General features: G+C 37.5%; 1 protein-coding gene across 1 annotated transcript; it reads right to left on the bottom strand.

Annotated features, from left to right (window-relative positions):
• Positions 1-1,578: 1,578 nt before the first annotated feature.
• On the bottom strand, positions 1,579-10,855 carry NUDT3 (nudix hydrolase homolog 3). The gene is made up of 21 exons (XM_089609663.1): positions 10,600-10,855; positions 10,163-10,342; positions 9,690-9,767; positions 9,490-9,586; positions 8,854-8,987; positions 7,855-7,936; positions 7,169-7,255; positions 6,828-6,934; positions 6,400-6,571; positions 6,061-6,314; positions 5,896-5,977; positions 5,655-5,720; positions 4,339-4,416; positions 4,124-4,219; positions 3,876-3,982; positions 3,608-3,776; positions 3,012-3,095; positions 2,689-2,783; positions 2,503-2,593; positions 2,202-2,348; positions 1,579-1,872 (listed from the first exon to the last, which is right to left on the bottom strand). Exons 1-21 carry the CDS (start codon positions 10,686-10,688, stop codon positions 1,819-1,821), a joined length of 2,349 nt encoding a protein of 782 aa, XP_089465789.1. The 5' UTR covers positions 10,689-10,855; the 3' UTR covers positions 1,579-1,818.
• Between the last annotated feature and the right edge of the window lie 6,192 nt (positions 10,856-17,047).

Below are 17,047 nucleotides of genomic sequence, written 5' to 3'. Positions count from 1 at the left end.
AGAAAATCCAACCAACCTCGGTCCGACAACCATTAAGAAGATGACTCTTCAACCTGCATAGGTCAAAACCTAACAGGAAATCCACTACGGGATAGGGGACGACGGCTAATCTGACACCAAAACAAACCAAAATAAAGCAAAGCACAACAATAAAATGAGAGGTTCACGACAACACCGAAAATTAAATAGACTGAGATAAACGTTAAATAAGCGACCGAGATATGATAAACAATACCAAAATGATAGACGGAAAATGAACCAGAGGGGTCCCGCCGCACCACCATCGCCGACGAACCCAACCGCACTGTCAATGTCGACGAGCTCAGCCGCACCTCCGTCGTCGACGAGCCCAGCCGCGCCGCCACCACCAGTGAGCCACTCTGCACCGCCATCGCCGACGAACACAGCCGTGTTGCCATCGCCAGCGAGCCACTCCGCACCGCCAAGGCCGACGAACACCGCCGCGCCGCAAACGTCGACGAGCCACTCCGCACCGTTGCCACCGCCAATGAAACCCACCGCATCGCCTTCGTCCGATGAATCAGGCAGCGCCGCCTCTATTGCCAACAGTGACCCCAAACAAATATCCAAACTTCAATCATCATATTCGGATATCACTTCTCTTCCTCCGGTCACTCTCACGTCGTACCTCCTCCCCCAAGGCCGGAAGACACCCAAACGGTGATCGGAGTCTCCGTCGGATTTGGCCTCAGGGGAGAGTAAGAGAGGAGGTCTAGATCTAGATCTAGATTAGAAAAGAGGGAAACATCGCTCTAGGGTGTGAGAGAGATAGACTATTGTTAATGCATCTCGACTTAAAGTCATACGACTATTTTACTGGTTTTCTTTTATTGGACAATTAAATAGAAATCATTAGAATTTAGAAATAAACTTTACTTTTTGCATTTTGTGAGGTTGAATTAAATTTGAGCTTTGGAACGGAAATTTTGTTCCAGCCAAACTAAAATTCCGGTCATTAATAAACAGGAACTCTTCATTTTAAATAGTGCCGGAGTTTTGGCAAAACTAAAACGGAACATTATGTTCCAGTTAATTATGGCACTATTCATCTAATAGAAAGTTTGAAATCCAAAATGCAATCTACTTAAATTAAAATAAAAAAAAATAAAAAACTCAATAAATGATACCATAATGGTACAAAAACGGAATTTTGGTACAGTGCTCATTTTAAAATTTTAGTTCAAGTTTCATTTTTATCAAAAAATAGTCCGTAAAAGAATTAATTAACTAAATAGTTAACTAATTTACTCTTACAGTTAATTTAATTTACTGTCGACTAGAAAAACTTGAACTACTTTTTATAAAAAGGAGGATGAGTTGTTGACCTAGTTACCCCTTATAATTATTCGAAATATTAGCATGTCTTGCATTGATAAAACCAGAGTATTACCATATTTCAATATAATCATATTTTGATGCGGTTCTTTACTTCTGCTTATTTTCTTCCTTCTTAATCCCTCATGTAATAGTTTAATTCTTATTTTTAATCTAGCATTTGCTATACTCGTTGATAATTGGTAGTAGTCCAAGTTGGAGTCTCTACTTGGTTATCAACTGTTCACAAAGACACGGTAAAATTGATTCCATCAAAATAATGTAAGATTAGTTTGGCGGAAATAATTTTAGAGTTCTTTACAAAGCCCACTCGACATTGGCTTATTTGTGTACAACGTAAATATATAGTCTAACGCAAGTAAACAAGAAAAACGAGGACAATAACATCCTCAAACTCAACTTATTAGAGGAAAGATTCTGAAACAAATTTCATTGTAGTCAAGATTGAAATGTTTAAGCCTTTTACTTCATTATCTTGTTTGCTACCGGAAATGAGGGGACTATATCAACAGGTACCTGAAATTATTCAAATAAATAAAATAGGAAATAAATTCCGTTTTATATTGGATATTCTTGGTAGTAAAGATGTCCTATTCCATTTATTAAAAAAAAAAAAAAAAAAAAAACCCCCTTTATTATAGTTTTCAATTTTACCATGATTAACCGAAATGAGTAAAACATAGCTTTCTCAAGCAAGTTTTAAACTATTTATGTTAATCTAAACCAAAATAACTCGGTTGTACTTGACCTTTAACCAAAAATATTGTTAACCATAAACCAACGATTTTGGTTGAAGTTAACCATATCTTAATCTCTAGTTGGTAGATACTTTTGAGTAAGCATACCTGAACGCTGTCCAGTTTCTGCAACGCAATCTCAAGAGGTCGTGTCAATTCACAGTATTTCTGAAGCAGCAAACGGGCAGCTTCTTTGTCGCCTCTTGCTTGTATTGTAAGTATTTCCCTGCTTAGACTTTCAACTGCTTCTTCCACCTGAATTTTTTTTTCCCAGAGGAACGTATTTTCAGTTTTCGGGATTCAGATTTTTTAATGTTGAAAAGTTCTAAAAGAAAGAACTCTAAACATAAAAAAAAAAAAAAAAAAAAAAAAAAAATTAAAAAATTAAAAGTTACAAGCAGTTCAATACCTTTGCAAAATCAACAGAAAACGTGTTGTCGGGATGCAAGATAAAGGCTCCTTTCTCATACAACCAATTGAACTGTAGAGCTTGGCCTTTCCTACAATGAATGTTAAGCATAAGATATAATGATGGACAAATATACGTAGAAGAGACTTGTGAATAAGGTACACATGAGGTAAATAGTTGGGTTACCCATGAGCTTCCTCTAAACCAAAGCGTACTGAGCGGAAACACCCGGCAAGGAACGAGACGTACATGGATTTCAATAAACTCTTGGAGAGTAAATTCTGCGAAGGAAGTACAGGGTGATGTAAGCAATATACATGTTTGCAGAGCCGGATAAAAAATAAAATAAAAAACTGATATCCTTTCAGCAGCTGAACTGGTTGGAAGAGAATTGGATCTTTTTATTTATTTATTTCTTCAGAAGATTAAAGATAAGGTTGTTTCTCTAATTTACCAAAAGTATGTATCTAATTTACCTTTACATAGCAACGAAATAAAGAGTTACTAACCTTCTCAATTAAGAACCTTAACGCCCAAAGGCCAACAATATCCGCTTTTGCTTCTTCGAGAGCTGAGTGGAGTTCTTGAAGTTCCTGCATTGAGAGAGGAGAGAAACCTCATAAGACCTCATGGGTAAGAACTTAGTTTCTGATTCTACATATGTTGCTATCAATAAATAAAAATAAAATTAATAATAATAATAATAAATAAATAAAGAAACCAACTCTCCACCATTTTTTGTGAATAGAACTATACCAGTCCCCTTCCCATCACTCCTTTGTTCAAAATCATTATCTACACTGGGACCTAGTCTCCCTCAAGTTATGTTATATTGCTCAATCTTAAAACGCCCAGTAGTTTATTAATTTTTCTTTTCCTAGATTGTATGTACAAACCCGGCCATCAAGAAAAGAACAAGAGTTTTAAAATTGTCCTAATCTAAACGATACATGGATGGACAAATGACCTAAGGCATGCTTTAGACTGAAATTTCAAGAGAGGGTTTTCACCGAGAATTACAGTAGTGGAGACGAGCAAAAAAAAAAAGATTAAAAACAAAAATTTTGGCAACAGTGTAAAATCAATGCAATGAAATTTAGCTAACCAATCTAACAGTTGATTTTGTCCCATTTGGCAGAATTATGGAATGAGGTCCAATCCCATGGCAACACTCGTGGCAAATAGTGTGTGTGAAGAAGGATTCGAAATCAACAAGTTCCTGTTGTTCCCTAACGACGCAAACATCGGCTATAGGCTGAAGAATGTGCTTGAACCTGGATCATGTAGTCGTAAGTAGAACTCGCTATTTTTTACAAGTAGCAAAGTAATACAATGAAAAGACTTGTAAGAGTGTAGAGTAAACGAATCTGTACTTTGCTTCTGAGACATTCTTAAGCATAACCATTGATGTTCCTCGATCTTTTACGATGCGCTCATCATTTGGTAGATTGAAAGCAACAGTTTGAGGGCCCTTAATATCCTGTGTAAGTTATAAGCATATATCAATGCTAAAGCTAAAGATGGCTTTGCCTCTAATCCCTAAAAGGGTTTCAATATTTTTTAATAAAAAATAGAGGAAGAAGCTCCCTCATAAGAAAATATAAATAATAACTGGACTTACTCCTGAATTATACACGAGTTGGATGACCCTAATTGGGGCAGCTATCACATCTTCCGATTTGTACATGCTGTCCATGGGAAGATTTCGTTCCAAAACCTAAAATGACAGTAAAATTCAAGAGCAGATAGTAAGACTACAAAGGGAAAAAAAATAAAAATAAAAATAAAAAATTGCATAAATCTTTGGTAGGAGGAGAAAAGTGAAAAAAATAAAACCTGCAAATTGTCCCCAAAAAGTTTTAGTTGAGCTGTTGCATTGTCATCCCGAACACCAATGAATGCTTCAAATGTAGCCTAAGAAAAGAGAAACAGAGTTATGAAGTACCTGATATTTGAATAAATCAACAAGGTTGATAAGAGAGAAGAAACCTTGGCAATAGAAAAATCCCTTAAATGATCTGTATGAACACCACAACACCTTAAGACATAATAGATCTTTTTTCACGTTTATCATGTTATCACATTTTTTTTTTCTAAATGCCAATCATTTTAGCAAAATTAAAATATCTCAAATCCATGATATTTCCATCCTCTGGTGTCATTCAGTCTTTGACTCTTTCTCACCTCTTAGATCAAACCTTCAAATTTTTATTATTATATAATTTGCTTCTTTTTTAAAAAAGATTTTTTTTTTAATTTTTTTTTTTAAATTAAGAAACACTGAAGTATTATTGATAAAAGAATCATTTGCTTCTTTATAAGCTGTGCTAATTGCGAATTACGCGGAAAAAAAACAACACTTATATCACATCTAACTTTGTTTCTTATGGGTATATAGGATGATTTCTTGCAGGTATGAGATGAAAATCAGCGGTGATATCTGTGACAGAGATGCTCAGAAGAATGTAGACGACATCCCTATGATCATTTCCAAGATAAGAACGATTTGCAACTCATCATGCATTTAGTTTAAAACAAACATGTTCGGAAAAATGAACGAATAGTATTACACAAAGGAGCATGATACAACCCTTTGGGTAGAACTCATCCCCAAAAGCTAGCTATTAGGGAGAGGGTGTCCAAGAGGTTATAAACCCACATGCGAAGCCCATACTTTAGCAATGTGGGACTCTCACATGTCAATCCCATACTTAACAATGTGAGAGTCAACTAGGATCGTAACAATACCCCACGCTTGAAGAACCAACGTCCTCGTTGGTCACGGCCATGTTGGTCACGGCCACGTTGGTCACGGTTGGCACCCCCTTTGGGTCCAAGCCACCACTCCGTGGGCCACCACTCCGAGTGTTGGAACCAAGATGGGACCCGCTCTGATACCAATTGATACAACCCTTTGGGTAGAACTCATCCCCAAAAGCTAGCTATTAGGGAGAGGGTGCCCAAGAGGTTATAAACCCACATGCCAAGCCCATACTTTAGCAATGTGGGACTCTCACATGTCAATCCCATACTTAACAATGTGAGAGTCAACTAGGATCGTAACAGAGCACTGGGCGAACACCGTTTTATCTTGTGTTGTAGATGAAAAATATAACACAGAAAAGCTAAGAGTTGAGTAGTATAGAATCTACCTTGTAACCAAACAGTGTATCTTCATATGTTTCATACGGACCAATAGTTACGTCTATCTTTGAGTCCTGTACAAAAATAAAAGACCAGAACAATTGTTTCATTTTCAAATATGAAATCAGAATCTGAGATATACTAACTACCTTTAGTTTGGTATAATCATGTATCGATAAAGAGCAGATATTCTACATCACAAAAGCGTTTTTCACATTATAGTTTTTGAGCTAGATATTATAGACTGACCAACTCCATCCAAGCAATATCCGAGTCATAGTAATCATTTGAAGCGAAAGCATCGGCCCTACTATGAAGAAATCTCTTCAAGCTGCATAGGTAGGGTAAAAAAAAATTATTATGATTTTGGAAGATAAATGAGTCATAAACAATAGCATCTGGTTGAGAAAAAACCTAGTCGAGCTGGTCAGATCACCAGCTTTCCGCAACAACTCAGCGGCCTTTGCAAGGAAATGGCCGTACTCTTCAGAGTATGGAACAGTATACAGATCATGGCTAGAATGCACTTTATCTTGTGACTCATCCAATGTCTTATTACAGATAGAAGAGTCCAAGCCCAATTCACTCCGTCTTTTGATAACATTGAAAAAGCCCGTTGCATCTTGTTTTTGAGAATCTTGTAAACTGCTCTTCCATTTTTCAAATTCCTAAATATAGGTAAATAAATTATAGTCATCTCGGTTGCTCGTAAATAATTTCATCTTCAATCTTTTTAGCACAACTCGGTCATACCATTTTATCCATATCCGGAGGATAGAAATTCGCTCCGGCTGGTTTCAGCATAGGAAATGCAGCTTTATATTCAAGACCCTTCCAACCGGTAACTGCTTTAGTGGCTCCTGGAATCAACTTTATTGATGAGTCTGCAGTTGTCAAAAATGCTGCATTCTCATCCAGGCAAGACCTATTAGAGAGATTAACTCAAGTTAATACTTGTCTACTATGTTAAAACAAAAACAAAAAAACAAAAACCAAATTCAGAACGAAACAGCATGCAACTAAATATAAACGATAAATCTATTATTGTATTTATATGTAGTCGTCTAATCCCTTTCAAATAACCAAAACTTTAACGGGACAGCCACGACATTTAGTATCTTTTTAAGAATCAATAGAATGAAAAACATAATCACTAGAATGATCATTAGGAAGAAGTTTACCATGGGGTCTTATTAATCAAATAGTACGCCCATTTTAGCGCGTCTATATCTGAGTCACCTGAGTGGCCCTTCAACCAGTCTCTCAGTTCTGGATTACTGTTCCAAACCTGATTAGTACGTACTAAGAGATAGTTAGAAAGAGGCACGCAACTAAATTAAAGTAAACAAGAAAGCAGAGATGATGTCCTTGAAATTTATTGCAAGAGTAACGGTCTCATGAAAGATAACAAATAAATCCAAACAGATACCCAGCCACGCGAAGCAGATAACTAATGACTATCCTATACACAAACAGATATCCTACAATGTATCCAGCTATTTTATTTTTTATTTTTTATAACCTGAAGATAAAATATCTCATCCATGACTGTTGCAGCCTTGACAATTAGGCTTAGAGCTTCCTTATCAGCTTCTCCAAGTCCTGTCAGCTGCACAACAGAATAAAATAAAATAAAAAATTAAACATTTAACATTTATTGTGAACTGCTTAAAAAAAATAATAGAAGGAATAACCTAGAAACAAATTCACAATGAATTTTGAACTAATAAGAATTATTCAACATGGAGATGATTCATCATCTATTAAAGCAAAAGAAAAGAAATATAGAAGCGTATAGTATTGGAGGAAATTAAAACATTTGGGACCATTCATTAACACGTTAAATGAGCCAAAAGAAAAGAGACAAGAAGTGTATCCTTCTACCAAAAAGGGATGCATTATTGTATATCAACGATCACAACAATAAGCTAACTTCCTTAGCAAGAAAAAAATGACAAACAAAATTAGTTCAGAATGTCACTTGAAAGCCCATCAATATCCTTAGTGCTACAAATTACAAAACTTTAATGCTTCTATATCAGATGTGTAGATGATGTCACATTGCAGCAGGACCTACTCATTAGCATATTAGATAGAATATATGAAATGAGAATAAAAAATGGTTGAATATATAATCACATAATCAATGTAAGAGACAAAATTTATGAGGAAAAGAAAACCACTGAAATTGACCAAAAAGAAAATAACCTCTGCTTCTAGAGATACTGATGCATATCGACGAAGTTGTTTTTGCAGAGTCAGACGACGCTCTACATTTTTAGAGTTGTACCTTAAGAAAAAAATGATTTAAGAGTAACATGAGTATATATAATATATGTGACAAATGCTTATCAGCAAAAGATGCACTTATGTCTCTCATAATAACCAGTTCTGTCTTAAAAACTCATCTAATCACAACACATCATTGTGATTCTTTTCTGATTAAAATATCTCAGTAGTTTTCCTTTTCTGATCCTGTTAGAGTTTAGCCTAGTGAAATCTTATTGTCTTGTATTCCATCGAGGAAAAACGTAAACCAAAGCCTTGACTGAGGGGCAACAGAGAGGAGGTTTTTTTTAAAAAAAAGAGAGACAGGAGGTTACTTAACCATAAACAATATAACAATTAACAAGGAACAATCTTGTACAATACGACACAATTCCTTGACAATTCAGGTGTTGTTTGAACCGGGAAAATATGAGGGAAAGGAAAATGTAGTCGTTCCTATTCTTCTTGTGTTGTTTGGATGGAGGAAAAATTGAAGGGAGAGGAAAATATGCGGGAAGGTGTATAACTAAAGAGGGAATTCCATTTTACTAGAAAACTGAATGGTAAATGAAAATCTATATTTGTACATGTAGAGCCCACGTTTGTGTCGTTCTTCTCATTATCTCTCCTCATTTTCTCTCATATTTTCCCCGACTACCAAACACAACATAGAATTTTGATTTTCCCTCCCATTTTCTCATCCATATTCACTTTCCTTTGTAATTTCCGGGTTCCGAACACACCCTTCAAACAGCAACTTATTGTTCAGGGCAGTGCAGCAAAGGTGTACACCAAAGATCAATTTACAGATCAGACACATATTTAAGCTGAAATTCGAAAGATCTCCTTTTATTTTAAAAAAAAAAAAAAAAAAAAAAAATTTGGTTTCATCTCCACGTAAAAAAAAAAAAAAAAAAAAAAAGGAAAACAGTGTAGTACCTTTGTTCAAGTATGCTGAAAAACTGGCCGTACTGTCCATCGATCTCATTGGGAACATATTCTGGATCTTCTTTGGAAAGTAAGCTCTTGTACTCCGTATAAGAAATATATTTGACTGCTGAAACTTCTGATTCCTATTAATATAAGAGGGAAATAAATCATGTATTAAGTTTAACTGCAATAAGAAATCAATTTTTCACAAGTATAAGACAGGGCTTTGTACAAAAAAACCCCTCCCAAGCAATACCGACACAAAACTGGGTATTAGGAAAACATTGGAGATTGAGAAAAAGTGTAGCTTAACACATAATCTATTCAGCTATAGACCTGAAGTCTGCTAAACACCACACAAACTGGCACTGCAGTACCGCCAAATATAGCCATAAAATATGCTGTATAAAATCAAAATTCCCAAATTCACCATTTCAATACCTCCAATCTCTGCCATGGAGATCGGGACCAAATGACCAAAAGACCAGCCAATATACAGACAATTTCTTTTTAGGCAGTAGTTGTTATAACAGCGGAAGTACAATGATGTAGCATAATCATAAGGGTAATGAGAAATCGATTGAAATCCAGTCCCCAAAAACAAATAAATTAAAGAAAATATTACAATCAGAATTTTCTCCTCACCTGAAGAGTAAATGCCTCGAGAGGAATTGGATCTAGCGTTGTTACCAAATACACGTCATTGTACTCGTTGTTGATGAACTTTCCTCCATTTGTGACACTACACCAAAAAATCAGACACATATCGACTATCAAAACATTGTTGAAGATTCTAAAAACAAGAAGAAGAAAAAAAAAATCTACCAGTGTCACATTCAACTTACCACTCTTGAAGATAGACAAAGAGCATTTCGAACGCATCTTTTGGAAGGTCAATACCAAGCTCTTCTTGAAGCTCCCTCCTGATCGTACAAGGTAATATTTTCATTGACAAGCAGGATTTTGGAAAAGGGAAGCAAAAGTCGTATATCCTTGAAACAACATCACTATTGAGTGAAGATTTTTCATTTGAAAAAATTAAGGTTGGTCAAAAAGTTTGGTATATAAACATACATGGTCTCACCAGAATGATCTGGTAAGAATCAAGAATTGACTAAAAGATTGCTCATAAACACGCTAATTTCAGACTAGAAAACCACTAACAGAATCCCATACGCAAATGGAAGCCCAGATATAACCCAAGCTTGGTGGTTTGATCCTGAATTACAAGTCTAATACAAACCAAATCCACACAACCAAAATATATAAAAGCAGAAGCGGTACTCTCAGTTCATACAGAAGCACGGAGTGGACTTACCGAGCTGTTACGAGAGACGAGTCGCCGGCAGAAATGTGACCGGCACTGGAGATATCCCACAGCCCAGGCCATGAATCCTTGCAGTCCGACCGTCGTTGGAGAAGCAATTCTTGCGTGCTCTCTGCGAAAATCCACACGTGGACCGCTCTGTGATAATCGCCATCGCGATGAACAGCACTTCTGCACAAAATTCAAAAGCATTCGATTAGCTTGCAAACACTAGGGAAAACAAGAAGACTAGGTCAAAAGGTTGAACCAGCAAAAAGTGAGTCTCTGTCATTTTAACGAGTAATTTTTTTCCAAAGGACCTTCGAAAAAATCACTAATGATCATGAAGAGAGACACAAGATTAATCATCCATGACAGCTCCGAATTAAAATAATTCAAAAAAGAAAAAATAATCAGAGAATAGATTCGAGAAAAGAAGAAGGATGTACCGGGGCTTCGAAAGACCAGTCTTCTCACCGGTCTTAGTGAGGACGTCGAAGTGTTCCTCCTGCGAGTGATCATCATCGCCTTGAACCATATCTCTCTCTTTCTCTTTGCTATCTCCAAATTCCGATTGTGTAAAATTCTCTTCTGACTTGCTTTTCCTTTTATTATAATAAAGAGTGAAGACCCAACAAAACAGAAAGATTCTTGCAGCACATTCACCACTAAGAATGTGCTCCACCGCAATTTTTACTCACTCCTTGTCGGCTCAGGTTTTGGTTTCCCATGCAATTTTGCGTATAACATGTTTCATATTACAAGTTAATTTTTTTTTACTGTACGGATTTTCCATTAAAAATAGGATAAAATATACGTAAATCGATGTAAAACGAAGTGAATCTACTAAATTTTGGTGATCGCATGTTTTGTGCATGATTTTGTCAAAAAGAAAAATAACAAGCACAATACATTTTGAGCACACAAAAGGCTCTTTCAAAAACCTATGATGGTTGATGTATAGATCAAATCAACCTCCGTCTGATAACCACGAAGATGATGATTCTTTAACCTGCATATATCAAAACCTAACAAGAAATTCACACCGGAGTAGTGGACGACGGTAAATCCGTCTCCATAACAAAACAAATCAAGTTAAAGGGCAACAACAAAATAAAATATTCACAAATACTCTTAAAACGAAAAAAGAAAAAACCGAAATAAAATTTGAACTCGCCACCAGAGTTTGATAGATAACACTAGAGAGCCACACCGTATTGTCCCCGTCGCCGAAGAGCCACGCCACTGCGCCACCGCAGTCACATCGCAATGTCCCCGTCGCCGAGGAGTCACGCTCACATTCCCCGTTTATGAGGAACAACACCACAACGCCATTGTTGAGGAACAACGTCGCACTGCCCCCATCGACGAGAAGCCTTGCCGCACTGTCGCTGCTCCAAGGAGCCTCGCCGTAGCACCGTCGCCGAGGAGCTTCGCCGCACAGTCGCTGTCGCCAAGGACCCATACTAAACAACCACCATTTCCGACGAGCCACACCACAACGCCATCATCGAGGAACCACGTTGCATTACTCCTGATGTTAGGAATTCTTGTCCACGAGAAGATATTATTTGTAACTTCTCGCTGAAATAATTAATAAAATAAAGTTTGTCATTTACCATCTTTATGAGTTGAAAGCGATAGTATCTTAATCCAAATATTTATCAAACATTTATCATTCCATAGTTTCCGTATTAAATTGAGTCGCATGTTGGGAATCCGAGCTCGGGCAGTGAACTAAAACATGGTCGATGACTGATATGCGCCTAGAAAGCCTTATCTAAAGTCATATATGTGGAACATGAGTGAGGGTTGATCACTCAGTGAGAGCATTATACACTTGCAGAAGGTGTACGACCTGAACATGCTTTGGTTTGGATAGATGCATCGTTTAAGGACCGTTACGATGCACTAGTCGAGGCCGCTTATGATGGTCACAATGACGCTTGATCTAATATCCTGAAGTAATCATGGACTTCTAGATCATGTTACGGGCTTCTTTGACTCACCACATTAAAGGCTAGTTATACGCTGATCAAATAGGTGTCTTGAGAAGTCGGGACATGATTGTAGAAGAAAGTGTTATTACAGGTACGGAATCCAGGCTTCCTGAAAGAAGGTTAATGTTGTCTCACCTAAGGGTTGATTCCATAATCTATTGATTGCGCGCACTTTCGAAGTTGGCTTGCGTTCGGAAGAATCTTTCGCCAAGGAAGCAACGATGCTTAGGGCTTATATGTAACGAGAAAGGTATAACAGAACAAATTGACCTATCTCGATACGGGAGAACCTGGAGGGTCATGAGCACGTACTGACTAAATCAGTGGACACTCGTTACGATGAGTAAATATAATTCTAGTATTAAAGTTGAGCTCAGCCCTGGATTACACGGTGGAGTATTGTAAGGGATTAGACAATTCGATTCGAAAAGATAAATGAATATTTCGTCTTTTATCAAGATCGTTAAGCTTCTACTACTAGGTCCATCGTCCCCGATTCGGCTTTGATAAAGGCGAGTAAGAACTTTATGATAATAATAAATTCATTATTCATTTTCTCACAAAGCTGTAATCGTGATTGACATCATTAATTCCAAAAAGAGTATTTTGGGTATTAAATAAATGTGTATAGTAAAGTTGTTTATTTACTGCTAGATCAAGTAAATAAACTTATTATTTATTGGTGGACAAGTAAATAAGTGTTTAATGGGTTTAAAGCTATTGGGCCTTGAAAAAGCAAAAATTTGGACCTCCCTACTAGTGATTGACGATTTTCTTTTTTTGCACTAGTTGGTAACCAATATTTTTTCTGTTTTTCTGTTCCTAAAATAAAGGAGAAAATATAGGATATATGATTTTCCTATAATGTCTACTAATATTTACGCTAAATATTAGGAGAATATTATTTTATATTGTTGTATAAAATAATATCTTAGATACTGATCTGATGGATGAGAGAAAAGTAGTGTTCTCTTGTTGAGATCCTAGGGCTGAGATTAAATCCTACAGTGTGAACACAATAAAATGAAATAAAAATATTCTGGAATATTCCAGAATATCTCATTTGGACTACTATAAATAGAGGACTGAGAGGCAAAAATTAACTTTTTCCTGCCTTGTAGAATTCGACCAACACAGGCTCTCTCTCTCTCCTGTTTTGGTCGTCCAAAATTCTCTCTCTCTCTCTCTCTCTCTCTCTCTCTCTCTCTCTCTCTCTCTCTCCCCCTTGGAATTCCGTGATTCTAATATCATAAACACGGTGTGATCTAAACTCGTTGTTTGAGATCACAAGTGAGAAACAGATTGTTGCCCACTCATATTTCTTACTTGTCTCGAAATTACGTTTCGAAAGACTTTGTGTCATCGCTACGAGTCCAAGGAGTGAAGTTCAAAGGTCTGATCATTCCGGAGCTGAAACGAAGAGGAAGGCCAAAAGAAGAGCAAATGAGTTTAAGAAGAAAGCTTGAAGATTTCAGTAGCTGAGCCTAACCCGTAAGTTTTCTTATAAACTCGCCTTTCATGATATGGTTGCTTGATAAAGTTTCTTAAGTTCAATTAATTAAGTAATCTAGATCTTGTTAATAACCATGTTTAATTAGCTCTTGTTAGCGTAATTATTCTTTTCCGCATTTAATTGGTTATTTATGGTGCATTAATCACCAACACCTGACGCCGAGGAACAGGCTGCAACGCCACCGAACTCCGTGATTGTCTCTCTATCTCCGGTTTGGTTCCACCGCACCTTCTCCCTCGGGACCGAAAGACGTCCGGTCATGACCGGAGTCTAGGCCGAAATCGGCCCAAGAGGAGAGGAAGAAAAACTAGATCTAGATCTAACATTAAGAAAAAATCAGAGAGATGTTATTGGGAGAGGAGAGAGAGGTTTACATGTGATTTAGGCAAATTTAAACATATTACAATTAATGAAATGAAGTTAAATTAGTTGAACCCTTACTCAAAAGAAGTACCAAAAACATTTTTTTTTTCCGTTTACTAGTTTTCGGGCTCATGATTAATCTCTAAGTCACATTTTATTATTTTTAATAAAATATCTAAAAAAATTGTTAACAAATATTTGAAAATTGATATTTGGAAATGAGCTAACTAATATTTGAAGCCTCTGAATGAATTAATTCATCTAGCAATTAAACCTTAAGAACTATAATAGTGAAAGTTTAATGGATTCTGTTATAATTTGAAACAATAGTTTGTAACAATTAAAAAAAAAGATCAAATTTTATTCAAATAATTTATTTTAATTAGAATATGTTATTAACTGTATACCAACATCAGTATCTTGGACCTCAAATTATAAAATTAATTTCTTCATTTCTATTATTTATTTTGGTTTATTTTATCTATATACCCCATTTAGAAATTACTTTAATTTTGATATAAAAAACAAAAATTATTTATATGATCAAATAACTTAAATTAAAAGTATAATTTTGGATGTTATACATCGATTCAACGACCCGATGATTATTAATCATTCTCAAACTGGAAACTCGAATGAAGCCACCATATCCGACCCGAAATCCATCATGGATCTCCTTATCCAGAAGATTAGCCGACACGACGATCACCTGCTGGCTCTAACCGCGGAGAGGACTAGCGCCCACGCCAAAACAATCACTACCGGAAGAAGGATTGAAGCAAAAGGTCCACAACAAGCCGTAATACATGTCTCTTCGGCCTCTAATCGCGGAGGAACAAATACCACGACTCCACCTCCCGGTTTTTAAACCCCATCCCCGAAAAACCAGCACCATGGCTCTAATGCCCGATCTAAGGCCCTGCGGTCGACTCGAGCTCATCTCAGCATGAAGGTCCTAGCGACCCATAAAAAACACTCAAGGCACCGCCTCTGCGCCTCTCTAAGCTTATTTTATTATTCTTCTTACTCGAAGGTCTCTACGACGAACGAAGAACATTCTTGAGCTAGGAAAAGGAACTTGGACTTTCGAGTTTCTACAATTCCAGCTCGGGCGCGGCCACTTGGTTCGGCCTTGGGTTGAACCACCAGAATACTTCAACGCTGTCTAATTTTCAGCGACAACAGATTGTATATTTCGCGCGTGATAATAATAGAAAAGTAATGTACATTTTCCTATCGATAAATACTATTCATAGACAATGAAAAGATTTAAAATTCTAGATCCTAAAGATGGGGTTAGTGGCGTGTCCATAGTCGTTGTTGCACCCGTTCTTTTATTCGCTCCAGGTAGTCATTTCTTCTCGTAGTTGTGATCATACTTCCTGGCTTTGACCGGGTCTTCGGGCTTATCTTTTACTTCGCAACTCCCCTCCATTGACTGACATTCTTCTATTTTCGCAGGTCTCTTTGCTCGACCCAAAATAGTTTCCTTTTTTAAGAAAGGCGAAAGGCCCAACGAGGCCTAACAAACGGGATATTTTATTCGGCCCTTACAGTCAGTCCCCTTGTTTGCTAAGTATTGAATACTTAGACAAACTAACGATCAATTGGTTCAGTTGGATTTTGATAATAAATTTTGTGGATTACCATAACTATGCCACGTCATTGTTCCACCCTAGGGGACTCATTTCGAACTCACTAGCCTAGCGGGGGCGCGTATCAACACCCTAGGTGTGCGTGTTAACACGTGCCCACTGTTTTGAACAAACCATGATTATCCGCAGTAAATCGCTTCGTATTTTCGCAAATTTCCATATTTCTTGGGAAATTAGTTCTAAATGATCGTGATTTGACCCTTATAAAAGACGAAGGGTCATAAAAAAATTATTTTATTGCTTGATTTTAATAACTAGGTATGTATTTTTTTCATTCTCTCTCTCTAGATGTTCACTTCCTTGTTTTGTCTTATCTAGACTTTTCGTTTTCCCGCCATTACAAAACCTCTGTTTACTGTATTAGTTTTTGTAAGGCTTAAGCTCTATTCATGGCTTCGTCTTCTGGTAGTGGCATGTCCATAGCCGTTGTTGTGCCCGTTCTTCTATTCGCTCCACGAATTCCTTTCTTTTCGTAGTTGTGACCATACTTATTGGCTTTGACGGAGTCTTTGGGCTTATCTTTGACTTTGCTACTCCTCTCCCTTGACTGTCCTTCTATTTTCGCGGGCCTCTCTGCTCGACGTAAAACAGTTGTCTTTTTTTAAGAACGGCGAAAGGCTCAAGGAGGCCCAATAAAAGAGAGATTTTAATCAACCCCAACAAAAACTATTTTGACATAGTTTTTTTTCAAGTGGAGAGCAAATCCTCAACCTTATGTTGATGAGGTATGTATTGGTGCTTGATAGCTTGAAGTCTTTATAGGCAAGTGGGCCATGAGAATTAAATGAGGCTATCGTATTTTAGGAGCGGATCCGTTAGGACGGGGCTTGGCTAAGGATTAGGAATTACCGAAGGTTCTTGAGGCCGAGAATTAGCCTTGACAAGGACTTCCTCTACGTGCCATGCGCTGATGCCAAGCGCGTTGAGGATTTCCCATCGTCGAGGACTTTCGAACGCTGAAGACCTTTCAAGCGTCAAGGATCTCCCGTTGCACAGAGGCTCGCCGAGCATTTAGGACTCGGCGTTCTTCGAAGAATTTCCCTTGTGCGCCACGAAGCCATGTGCCAAGTATCGCCGAGGGTCTCTGAGTGCTGAAGATCTCCTCGCACGCAAGCGCCAAGTGTCTTTGAGTGCTGATTATTTCCCTTGTGCGCCATGGAGCCCTGCCCTAAGGATTGTCAAGCGTCGAGGCTCTCCTAGCCTGCCGAGGGTCGCCTAGCACCGAGGGTCTCCAAGCGCCGAAGATTTCTCTTGCACGACACAAAGCCCTGTGCCAAGGATCGCCGAGAGCGAAGGCTCGCTGAGCGCCGAGGATCACCGAACGCCATGGGTTGTTGAGTGTCGAGGATTATCGAGCGCTGATGAG

Source organism: Urtica dioica, chromosome 3, assembly GCF_054948205.1.
Source record: "Urtica dioica subsp. dioica isolate 48M chromosome 3, U.dioica_male_clone48M_v1_H2, whole genome shotgun sequence".
Classification (NCBI taxonomy): domain Eukaryota; kingdom Viridiplantae; phylum Streptophyta; class Magnoliopsida; order Rosales; family Urticaceae; genus Urtica; species Urtica dioica.
The sequence above is the reverse complement of the archived record's forward strand: the minus strand, read 5'-3'. Positions and strand labels throughout refer to the sequence as shown.